The sequence below is a fragment of the Camponotus vicinus genome, unplaced genomic scaffold, assembly GCF_025532165.1.
Source record: "Camponotus vicinus isolate PSW18456_S1 unplaced genomic scaffold, iyCamVici1.0 SCAF_6, whole genome shotgun sequence".
Lineage (NCBI taxonomy): Eukaryota > Metazoa > Arthropoda > Insecta > Hymenoptera > Formicidae > Camponotus > Camponotus vicinus.
The window spans coordinates 3,937,702-3,951,439 of NW_028141978.1; the positions used below are offsets into that span (position 1 = coordinate 3,937,702).

General features: G+C 27.2%; 1 protein-coding gene across 1 annotated transcript; it reads right to left on the reverse strand.

The window, feature by feature from the left end:
• Positions 1-694: 694 nt before the first annotated feature.
• Positions 695-2,498, reverse strand: LOC145973349 (box C/D snoRNA protein 1). The gene is made up of 7 exons (XM_083102641.1): positions 2,423-2,498; positions 2,141-2,322; positions 1,945-2,036; positions 1,686-1,864; positions 1,392-1,586; positions 1,090-1,214; positions 695-1,012 (listed from the first exon to the last, which is right to left on the reverse strand). Exons 1-7 carry the CDS (start codon positions 2,440-2,442, stop codon positions 813-815), a joined length of 993 nt encoding a protein of 330 aa, XP_082958767.1. The 5' UTR covers positions 2,443-2,498; the 3' UTR covers positions 695-812.
• Between the last annotated feature and the right edge of the window lie 11,240 nt (positions 2,499-13,738).

Genomic DNA, 13,738 nt, shown 5'->3' on the forward strand with positions numbered 1-13,738 from the left:
AAATATCCACTTATACTTATAAGAAAGAAAAAAGTTAAAATTTATATTCAAAACAAAAAATCTCGGAAATGTAATTGTACTGATGTATCTATAAACTAATCTATATCAAAATTATGTTTGTAAAAGTATAATAGAGTAAATTAATATTTAAAATATATAATTATAAAATATTCGATAATTTTTTAACATTGCATAAAAAAAATTAATAGATTTTGTTATAATATAGAAATGAATATAGATATATAGAATTTTTACTACATCGTATTTCTGTTCGAGTCTCGTAATAATCTTATTAAAAAAGACAAAATAAGATAATGCGCGATTATTTTTAAAATATATAAATATTTTCGTAATATATTTGCTTCTCCCTAATTTACTCAGGGTAATATTATATTGCGGCAAATTTTATTGACCTCATAAAAGTAAATTTCTCAAATACATAAAAGAGAGAAAAAAATAGAATGTTATATATTGCATCTCTTTTCATAGATAAAAAGAGAATCACTGTATTTATCCCATTCCTACATATTTGTTAAGTCATATAACTTGTGTGCGATCCTCTATGAAATCTTGAACTAAGAAATTTTAAGATATATTTACTATTGACTACACTAATATTCTTGGATGATGTGCAGATATATATATTATTATTGGGAAAGGAACCAATTAAAAAAATGTATTATAATCGCGATCATTCACGTTTGTATGTGTTTTAATTATATCAAAACTATTATGGTGAAAGATATATTTACAATAAAGATCATATATGTATATAAATATTTCTTATATTCTATAAATATCAATTTACACACCTATAATTCTTCATAATTAGGTATATCCAAATCAGGTACATGTTTCTTTCCTTGTGGTTTGTTATCCAATTTTTCTTCATCAGATTCCGCAAAATCATTGAAAAAATAATTCACTGGCTCATTTTCTTTTTTGACAAATTCATTTTTTCTTCGTTTTCTTTCTCCTGGATTTTTACATTCTGTATCACTTGTTTCCTCATCTAAATGATTTTATGTATACATAAAGATTTGATATTGAAAAAAAATATATAAATATGTAATCATATATAATACTTACCAGTATCTATAATCTCATACATATTAGAATGATCTTTCATAATGACATATAATGTTGGAAATTCCACTATGGTTTTATTTTCCAAATTTTCTTGTAATGTAAGTGTAAGATCTAACTCATAAAATCTGGAAAAGAAATTTATAATTATTAAATATAAAAATTATTAAATTATTTAAAAAAGTTTGATATCTTTTACTAAAAAAGTTATATATGTACAATTGAATAGTAATTACATTTTAAATGTAATTTCAGTTTTTAATTGTACATTAAAATTACTATGAATAATGTATGTTTTTATTTACTTAGAGTGTGCTTTCTTTACTTTCTCAGCTTTTAAAAGAACTTTAATACTAGTTAATCCAGCTGCTCTATAAAATTGTAATTTATCAGCTAAAGCTAATTGTATATTTAATTTTTCAATATCACTCTCATCTTCTAAAGAGACTGGATCTAAAACTTGTTCCACAAGTGTTGATAATCTTGTATTATCCAAAGTTCTGTAATGAGAATATTTATTAATGAATTATTGCTCATTGTTTAAAAGCTATTTCTTGAGATATATATCTATATATATATTAGGTTATATTTACATATACCTTTTCATAATCCATTTTATATTTTGAGCTTGTGGAAAAATCCATTCTATTCGCCAGAATAATTCATTAGTCTTCCAATTGAGAAATGTGGTGTTCTCCTTGTGTCGATTAAAGATTTGTGGCATAAATAATAGTGATACTTTTCTACAAGATGCAGCGCATCTCAGTTTATGTAAGTGCTGGAAGAAAGAATACAATTTTGCTACATTCTTATAAAAATATCACATACATAAATATATATGTATAAAAAATATTTTACCACTGGTAAATTAATTGGACGTATGTATCTCCTCTCTGGATTTCGTTTCTTTGTATCAATTAATCTGCTAGCTTGCTCAAGAAAACGATAATCTGCAAAATAATCAAATATCGTTAGATATTGTAAAAGTTTCTAGGACATTGCAATCTCTCCTGTAATAAGAGAAAATTTGAGAAAAAAAAGAAGAATATCTTACCGCTTAACAAATCTAAATCTGCAAATGACGCTAAAGGGATAAACTTGGTTTTATCTCGGATCCCATCACAATCCAATTCCTTCTTATGTCGATTTACACACACGAGGGAACACGTTCTAACCTCGCACTTTGGACACGTGTATTTAGCTTTCGTCGCGCCGCATACTTCGCAATCTTCTAATCTGCAAATAAACATCATTATCTTGTTAGCTTATCGTAAGAAGAAATTTTTTAATTAACTCATATATGCTAATAAATATTCGCATAGAAATATCTACTTACTTTTTACTAGTAGCAGCCATCTTTTGTGCTTCGGAAAGTCCTGCTCACGGGATACAGCAGTAGATAGATCGATCATATCCGATTATTGTGTTATTGATTGTATTTGAGATATAATAAAAAACTAGTTTGATTTTAATCGCATGACTAAAGATGTAATTTTTAGATATATAGCTAGAGGCTGAAATGAATATTTAAATCTTAAAAAAATAAAAAAGGTATAAATATTTTAATCTTTAAATATTTAAATCTTATTGATATTTAAATATTTTCTCTGTTTAAATAATGATAAAAGAAAAAAGAACACATACATAAATTTATAGAAAAACAATGATGTTGAAAGAAATATATAACATACAAATATTTTTATATTATAAATTATTATTAATTATTAAATTATTATTATTTATATTTTTATATTATATTACATATTGCTTACATATATATATGCTTATTTTCTTTATTTATATTATTTATTTTTATACATTATTTACATAATATTCTTCTATTAATATTGTTTTATTGATTTATGTCAACGTTCTATAATATTAGAATAAATACATTACAAAAAAATACATTACATTGTGCATTTTTATATTTGTCAAAGTATTTTTAAAATAATTACATATTTAATGATCAATTGATTAATTAATGATTCAGGGTGTCCCAGACTCGTACACCCCTTTTAAAATGAAAATAAATAGCTTTTATCAAAAATCGCGAACAATTTTTAAGTAAATCGGGTACGCTCTATCAAATGGTAATATTTTCAACTTTTGATTTCGACCGGAAATATGCCATCCGGATCGGAAGTTGAATTTTTTTAGGGGAACATGGTACTCTTTATTACAGATTCGAATTGTACGTGAAAAAATAAGAAACTTTTGTATCAAACGTTTTTTCTAAAAGTGCCTCTGTTATTTTATCACAGTTACTTTCAAGGTCAATTTTAAGATTGATTTATAGTACGTAAAATATTTCGGCAATGAATTTTCAATAACATATAGATAGTAATACGAATAAAATTATTATATGTTCTATACGAATAAAATTACGTCTTTGATAATACATATAGTCAAATATATTTCATGATAAAGTATATTTTATTATTTTAGATTCGTTGAAACCGTTCAAAACGTAACAATATATCCATTAGGTAATCATAATTTTACTAATTTTTTCGACAATAATTTTTTTAATTAAAAATCGGGCCAAATTCAATACTACTCGTTAAATACTATTTTTATTGTTAATATATGTATAATATATATATATATATATATATATATATATATATATATATATATATATATATATATATATATATATTAACACGAATTATAAGATCGAAAGATTAATGTAATTGAAGTCATGATGTAATAATCATTTAATTATTAATTCGATAATATACAAAGTATTTCGTCACTATCTTTGCTCGAGCGTCACTGTGCGAATAATACTAACATAAGTCAAAATGTTATTCGTCATCGATATTTTACGTACTTTAACAAATATATGCGCAGAATATTAAAGTACAGAAATACTTTAGATTATATAGATTAATTACATAATTATTTATTAAAAGATTAATATAGCTTTTCGTTATATGTTAATTATTTAGACGATCATCTTTAATGTAGCTTTTCGTTATATGTTAATTATTTAGACGATTCTACCATTCGATGTTTTAAGGTACGCATTTTTAAATTATATTTAAATGATTGAAAAATAGATAAAACCTCGAAAACGAATTATATTTGATTCTATATAAATATCAATAAAAAATAATTTCTGCTCGTGAAAATTGATTTCAATTAAATCAAAATTGGCACATAAAAACCACAGCGCGGTAGTTGGAATGCAGGAAAGAAACAACACTTATTCCTTGTTAATTCCTTATTATTCTTATTAATTGTTTATTTTAAACTAAAAAACTACAAAAATAACGAACGTTTTGGATCGTCTGTGATCCTTCCTCTCAGCACAATTAACAATATAAAATAATATACTTATATATATATATATATATATATATATATATATATATACATATATATAAAATCTTATAATATTATAATATTATAATGTTATAATCACATAATATTTTATTATAATCTTCATTGCTGCAATATTTTTTATGTTTAACGCTCTATATTATATAATACAATGTACTAAATAATAAAGTATAACATAATTACAAAATATATTATTATTATATTATTAGTAAATTTTATAACTCTCTGGAAGCTGTCTTCTTATATGTCTAATCATTATACGTCTCTGTCCAATGCATCTTTTTCTTGGAGTCTTCGGATTGTTATGAACTGTCGCACTGCCTCGTCTTAAAACTGTAGAAACGCTTCTTTTTCTTGTGATGTCCATCGGAATACTTTCTGTGGCCATTTGTCTTCAAGCATTTTTAACAAATATTCAAATTGCTGAAGTCTCTTTTTCTTTATTCTTTCAATTATTGTCTCTTTTGCTTCATTTTATTCAAAAATATTAATAATTTTATTCAAAAATATTAATATAATAAATATTATTATATAATAATTAATATGTATTAATTAATATATTAATATAATAAATAATTAATATGGATAACTAATATAATAATATGGATAACTAATATAATAATTTTGGTATCTCTCTTAGTCTGACTCTTCCCCTTCGACCTGTCCGGCATGACTGACCCTACCGGGAACTACAGCCAGAATTCATAATTTCTTATATCTAAGATCGTCTTAAGTAAGTTGGAAAATGTTATACAACTATTTTAATAACTGAACGGAATCTTAAGAAGCAATCTAAGAGCTTAAGATTATCTTAAATATAAGAATAGTCTGTATGAATATTGGTGTATGTTACTGCCGGCATAGCTCTTAGGTTCATTAGAGTACTCAAACCTCCTTACCCAGCAAATGCCATTGTTAAGGTAGATTAAGTGATACATCGAGAAGGAAAATTTTTTTAATTTTATTTTTATTTTCTTCAATACAGGGTTTAATACAAAAGTTAATGTAAAATATAATTTGAAATTTAATTCAAAATAATTAATTACATGGAATAATTTATTACACGAAAATGTCCAAAATATACGTATAATATAAAAGTTACTAAAAATTTTTACAGTCCAAACGAGACTGATTAGCGATGATTAATTACGCGACATTTATTATTAATAATAGATATGCAATAATACAATTTAATAAGTTTTATGTAACGTAAATAATCGTAATCAAAAGAGTCATTAATCAAATTATTGATCGTTTCTTCGATTGTGGAAGAAAATATTTGCATTACTAGCGCAATTTGTGTAGATTATCGAAGGAAATATTCAAAACGCGAAAAGATAGAATAAGCTTCGAAATTAACAATTAAATTACTAAATCGCGATTTAAAATTCGCGAGAAAACGCGACAAATAAATAAATCGACAATAATCGGAATATTCACACACAATTGCGAGATACGCATAATTTTTATAATATGATAATCGAAACCATCAATAGACACGCGACATAATTATTATCACACAAATGATGACACACGAAGATATTTTGGCAAACATTTATGGTCCGTATTGTTTATGAACATAACATTCACTGTCCGATTTACTTGCGATTAATACGCGACTTTATACGAATTTCACGTTTGAGAATAAAATACATATCTTATTTCGCGCATGACTAGCTGAATAAGATAAAATGAGCTTTATAAACTTTAAAATATAATTAAAAATCACATTATCGCCACGTTTAATAGAGAATAACGGAACGAATGATTTTCAAAGTCCCTCTAATAATCGATATAATAGTAGAGTTTAATAAGATTTAAATAATGTAAACAATCGCGATTAAAACAGTCATTAATAAAGTTATCGATCGTCTTTTAAATTGAATAGAAGAAAATATTTTGCATTACTAGCGCATTTTGCGCAGACTATTAAAGACAATATTCAAAGACGTGGAAAGATAGACAAAGCTTCGATGTATAAGTCAACGATTAAATTATAAGATCGATTATAAAATCGCGATTTAAAATTCCCGAGAAAACGCGACAAATAAATAAGTCCATAATATGCGGAATATTTGATCGCAATACGTATAATTTTTATAATATAATAATCGAAGCTCTCAATAGACACGTGCGCGATATAATTATTATCACATAAATATAGAAAATAAAAAATTCGACAATCATTCGAGGCCTGTAATGTTTGCGAATATACAATTCACCAACCGATTTACTTGCGAATTTTTATAAGATAAATCGCGATTTAAAATTCGCGATAAAACGCGACGAATAAATAAATCGATAATATTCAAAATATTCAATTGCAGATACGCGAGTGACATACCGATAATTCGATAAAAAAAGAAGCGATTTTAAAAATGGAGAACGCGATTAACATCTTGTTTCTACATCAGATTTCGCAAGATCAATCTGCGAAGAAAAGTTAAGTGATCCGTTGAACGTCGGGAACTTCACTGTAGGAGGGAACGAATCCTGGATCTTCCGGACTATTCCCGATAGCAATGATTTCAGTAATAAATCAATGACAATTATCCCTCGTCATTATCTTCAATTCACGAAATTGATATGCACATCAGAAAACATGTTCTTCCATTATTAAGAAATATATTTCTTTATTGAAAATTAAATGGATATAACGACCTTTTTTATTGAAATGTGATTACGAACGATTATATTTATAAATAATAAAATACATGCATTATTGGAGCTTGTGTTAAATGTGCGAACACATATAATTTGGGGTACCGTTCGCGCGCGCGAGACGAATCGAACTCGATATCAGCAAGATTTAAAAAATTTCAATTTGAACAGTGTGTAAAATAAAATAAATCAAATAATTTTAAACAATTAATTCTGGATTAATTCTCTAGATTCTTATTCTTATAACGTTTAAATTAATAATTTCTTTTCTTTTAATCAATATCTTACTGATATAGGGGTACCCATTCGATTTGTCTCGAAATTTTTAAGTATTCGCACATTTTATGTAACATTCATGTATAATTTCGCGTATATATAAAATATATAACATTATTAAAAATTATAAAAATATTTTGAATACGTGAATTTGTGCATGTATTTTATTATACATATATATAAAATGGTATATACCTAAAAACTAATATTTCAAAATGGCGATGGATGTCCAATACCTGCAAATAGTTTCTTAAAAGAAACTAAAAATTAATGTTAATATCCCCAGCACCTAGAAATAATTTTTCAAAAGAGACAAATTATATTAATTAAAAATATATTCGTTCGTAATCATTTTTATCAAAAAATTGATACAAATTAATAACAATATGAAATTGCTTGAAAAATTAAAATTTATACACAACGCTATATCCATATTTAATCTACTATTAAATCTTTCTGGCATGATATATATAGACAATAATAATTCCAATCCTAATAATGATAGAACATTTTTAATGAAGAAAAGAAAAGATACATTTCTCTCATCAAAATATATATTATTTAAATTAATTCGACGTTAAAGAAGCGTATCGTTGTTGAATTACTATCGAAATCATTGTTTTCGGAAATTGCCAAGAAAACCTCGGATTAGTTCCTTCAATCTTACAATAAAAATTCCCAATTTTTAACAGGGCACCGAACTAGACGTCGCGAATGGATCTCACAAGAACCGGTGAGAAATAATTCGCCATGATGAAAATCGTTTCGACTCCCCGGCGATACGAGCCACGCAACTTTCATTAACGTTTATTTAACGGAAAGAATAACGACTCTTTTATTAAAACGACAATCTCGTCTAAGAATGCCAAAAAGAACGCGGGAGAAACACGGTGTTTTCGCAACCGTATTTTATTAATTTATTTATGAATATTTTCCGATACAAAATTCGTAAATACAAATATAACTCAAAAAACAAATTATTAAATTCATAATAATTAACTTTTCGATTCTATAATATCGAAGGTGATCGTTAAATTTTGTAAAGTTAATATTTAATCGTTGACTTATCACATCGAATCTTCACTCTCTTATTCGACATTTCTTTATATTTAATTAGCAATATTTAGGAATATTATCTGACGAGAGGGACAGCGATAAAATTCTTTTGTTAAAATGATAATCTTGTATAAGGACGCGAAGAGAACGCGGAAAAAACACGATATTTTCGCAATCATAATTTATTTTAGGAATATTCAGTTCCGCGCGATATGGAATTCATAAATAAATAAAGCTAACGGAAAGCATATCATTAAATTTATAATAATTGACTCGCGATTCTGTAACGAAAACGTCCGTCAAATTTATAATGCTTATATTTAATCATTAATTTAGCATCGAATTTTTACATTTTATATAAAAATTTTCCGAATTTATTAATGACTCTTTGACATGAAAATACAAAGTTACTCTTTTATGAATATTCCAAAAATATATACTTCAGAAACAAATACTTTAATTTAATGAATTACTATTATGTTAATTACTATTATGTAATCATTATACGTATACTTTCGATAATTTTTCGTGTAATTTACATAAGAATTTACAATCGTAAATACAATTTCATATAATATAATTATAGTCATAATTGTATTGTATTTTACAATTAAAATATCAATGTTAGATTATAATTAAAATACAATTATAACTATTTATAATTTACAATTTACAATTTACAAATTTATGATGCTATCAATATCAAATAATAATATTTGATTTATTCAAATATTTAATAACATCGATATAATAATTTGATATTGATAGCATTAACATTTGGATTTAATATTATATTTGGTTTAATACACATATATTTTTAAGTTTTAAAATAAAATATAACATGTTAAGATTTCTTAAATGTTAATAATTATGCAATTTCTTTAATATTTCTGAAGATAATTTTGATAATTTAAATTTCACTTTTAAAACATTTTTATTTTTAAAACATGTTATATTTATTTTTACGTTTTTAAAAATAAATTCAATTTAATGAAAATAATTTTAATTTACCCCTAGGATTATTGGAATATTAAAAGAAAGAATGAATCTTAATAGTCCTAACAATCCTACTATTACAGAATTCTAATGATCTTAAGAGCCCTAACAACCCTAATATTAATAGAAGAATTCTAATGATTTTATTTAATAGCCTTAACAATCCTACTTCCCGATTAACTAAAATTATTCGAGATTTGAGGAACCTATCTCTAATCATCACCTCACCTAATCATGTATATATTTTAGTCACGTGCCCTAACTGCGTGCCCTAACCGTGTATCCTAACCGTATTCTTCAGGCCAGTTGAACCTACCTTTCGTTGATCCTGGCCACTTTCTTTCTCGATCTCTAATCAGAGATCGAAGAACGAGATAATTACTCCTTCTTTTGCCAGATAATTACCGGCAAAAGAGCGTGAAATATTTACGCTCATTTAGAAACGATCGTTCGATTTCACGATCGTTCGTTAAATATTGAATATAACTTTATTTTAACTGAAATAAAGCCAAATTACTACAAATTTCTATAAATTATATTTTATAATAAAATATAAAATTAATGTGTGTATTTATCATATTACAAATTATTTAATTAATTAATCATTTGGCTTTATATTAAGTTAAAGTAAAGTTTAAAAACAATATCTACAAACAAATTCTACGATGGATGAGCTATGAGCAATTAGAAGATAAGTGCGTATTATAAGAATAAATTAACATCAAAAATTGATAAAATTGATAATTGTTAATGCGTGTTCTTTATTTAATAAATTAGACAAAATCTGTACAAAAAATCTTTTCTTGATCTCTTCTTTTTTTAATTAATATTTCAATATATTTGCGCAATAGATGCAAAGCATAAGTTCGAGAGAACTTATTAAAATTACTTAATTTATCATTGCGTATTGTTATTTAATTTAATTTAATTAATTTAATTTAATTATTTAATTTAATTTATTTAATTTAATCCATCCTAGCTCATCCATTTTAAGGCAACGGATTTATCTACAATCTACAATCTATATCTACATCTACACCTGCAATCTCTACGAATCCGTTACCTTAAAGTTAAATAAAAGTTTTTTTTCACTCACCGGCACTGATGCGCAACAGCGGAGTTGTTGTTATCGAAGCTAGTTGTCTGTAACATACAAATATAAAATTCATTTATAATAATACTCACAAAATGCAATTAATATTTAAATAAATTTTTATCGCACGGAATTTTATATCCGATGTGTAAAATAATAAGCAGATAAACACGCATGGAAAAATTTTATAAATTTTTGAAATTGTTTTTTAAATAGAAAATTTTATATGACTTTTATAAAAATCTTTCTTTTTAATTCATTTAAATAATAAGATCGAATTATTGTTAATAATTCGTTTATAACAAGTTAACGATTTATAACAATTAATATATAAATAATAATATTCACCATCAGGTTGTTCCGCCGGTGCAGGATGCCTCTTCTAGGCCTGCTCCTCCTCTCAGATCATCAGGGTTGTTGCATCGATCTATAACATACAAAAGAAGATTCCAATGTAGCAGCGTTCAAAATAATTAATATTTCAAAAATTATTATATACATTGAATTTTATATTCGATGCATATAATAATAGAAGATTAATAAAATAATTCTATAAATTTTAAAAAACATTACTAATAATTCTCTTATAACTTTATAAAAGCTTACACCTTTACAAGATTATAGCTTTAATTTAAAAATCTTTCTCTTTAATTCTCTCTTATTTAAATAAAAATAAAAACATCAAATTAATTGTTGCGATTAATTGTTTAATTTAAATTATAATAAATATATTTAATATTTAATATAAAATTACAAATAAATAAATTGCTTACCAGAAGGTTGCTCTGCCGGAGCCTGATGCCTCTCCTAGGCCTCCTCCTCCTCTCAGTCTTAGACGCGCGATACTTAACGGCACTCCCGCACTCACGAGCGATATTTTTATATCGCTATTTTCGCTATTTTACGCGCGATACTAAACGGTTCCCGCACTATTTCGATACGATAAAAAATTTTCTATTTGATCACGCGATGTATATACTTAATATGTATATACTTTGAACGGCACTCCCGGTTTCGGTACGAGCGAAAATCCCATTTCACTTATGAGAATCAGCTTCGAGCCAACAGGTCAGGAATGCAACGATACAACGAGCAAAGATTAAGCCCAAACCGGAAAGAAGACGAAACGATTAACGGAAATAGAGGAAAATGAAGTTCACCAACTCTTTTTCGCGCATAATTATCCTATCTCGTATCGAACCTGGACCCGCTAAGCACGATTTCAGGTGCTTCGCCCGGAACACGAAGTTTCCCGCGATTGCAGGACATGGCTACACCAGGCTGGTAGACGGCAAAAGAAGAGGACACCCACATTTTTTAAATGCTAACATTCAGCAATTTAGAAAATGGGGAGACAACCCCTTTTACCGAGCGAAAATCGTGCCTAGGGGAATCCACTCGACTCCTCGACAGGGTTAACACACGCAGTGCGTGTGGCTGTAGACGAGCAAAGAGAAGGGACTCATTGACGACCATTCCGAGCAATCGATCGAGTTCTAACTAATTCGGGCCGAATCACTTGACGAAGCACGAAGCACGAAGCGCGAGTGTACGTTGCATAGCAACGTGTGCAAACTCGAAACATCAGAGTTAGTTGGCATCGGAAGTAAAGACTCGTGACAATAAATGAAATTGGGATTTTATATGAAAAAGTCCAAAAGTTCCGCGAAAGCGCGACGACGCGAGAATACTACAACGCGAAAACGCGAAAACGCGGTAACGAAGCGTTTGCCGTCCGCGGCACGTTGACGGCACCGACGACGCGAAAGGGTACTTAGCTTCCTATTCAGGCACCTTAAGATTTATCATAAATAGAAAAATTTAAGATAAACCTTAAGGCACCATCCAAGTACTAAGCCCTCCCACCGCGACAAGGTGTACCCCATGGGAGGGTTATATTATATATAATTTTATATATAATATAATACATAATTTGAAATTTATTTTGTAATATAGTACATAAATTTAAGTTCGCAAATATAAACGATAAATATAAAGGATAAGAGAACATCTATTATACAAAGCAATGTTCAAAATAATTGATTTTAAACCTAATTATTGCGCGCAATTAATTTTTACATTTTTACTTTTAAATAGATATATTTTAATATTATAAACTGCGTAATTACAAAATAATTTATATTTCTTAGATATAAACTTAAAAATATGATAAATAAAAAAATTTCTATTTTTTTATATATGAAATATTTAAATAAATATATTAATTTGAAATGTTTTATAAAACATAAAAGTATCTGAAAATATTAATTAATAAAAAATTTTATAAATGTTTTAATTATTTTAAAATAAAATGGAATATTTTTTATAAGTATATGTATTATATATGTTACAATTTAAAATCACTATTAAATCACAATCAAAGAAATAAAACGAAACGAGAAATATGTATATTTTGAATATATATACTATTGATAATTTATATATTGTTGCGTCCGCGGAACGATATATCGAACGCGCGCGACACAACCGATCGGCATACGCTGACGCTCGCGCGTAAATAATAACGCGGTTTAAAGTTCACAAGAACTTTATTAAATCACGAGTAACATACAAGAACTTAGAATAATCGTAAAACACAGATAGACGCGCGTCCGCACAGCTTGACAGCTGAGCTCAGAATCTCTGACAGTCATTCTTAACATCTTAACAACGCGCGCGGAAACGATCTTTTTTCATCGACGTACTTCCTGCCGAAAGAATTCAACGGGTGGCGAATACATCCAGGAGGACGGAACGCGGGAACGCGGGGACGCAACAATATAATAAATAATAAATGTGATAAATAATTTAAATTAATGACTTACATTTTATTGATCCATCCATTTCCAAAACCTCCTTTTTTCTTTTGCTTCCTTCGCTCTTTCCTCGTAGCACTTTAATCCTCGTTACACTCATTTGAATTCCTCAATGCACTTACACTCATTCACGCAAAGTTCCTCGTTAAACTTGCAATTGTGTTTAGAGAAAGAATTTGATAATATATGAAACGTCTCACATCACTACTTCACTGTTCAAGAGCCACTGTGCGACTGAGCGTAAGTCCGAAACATTACCGCGGTACTGTTTATATCGTCAAAGTTAAAGTCGACTATGAAAAGGAAGAATTTGATAATATATACAAAGTCTCACATCCCTACTTTACTGCTCAAAGTCACTGTGCGAATGATCGTAAGTCAAAAACATTACATATCGCCAAGGTCG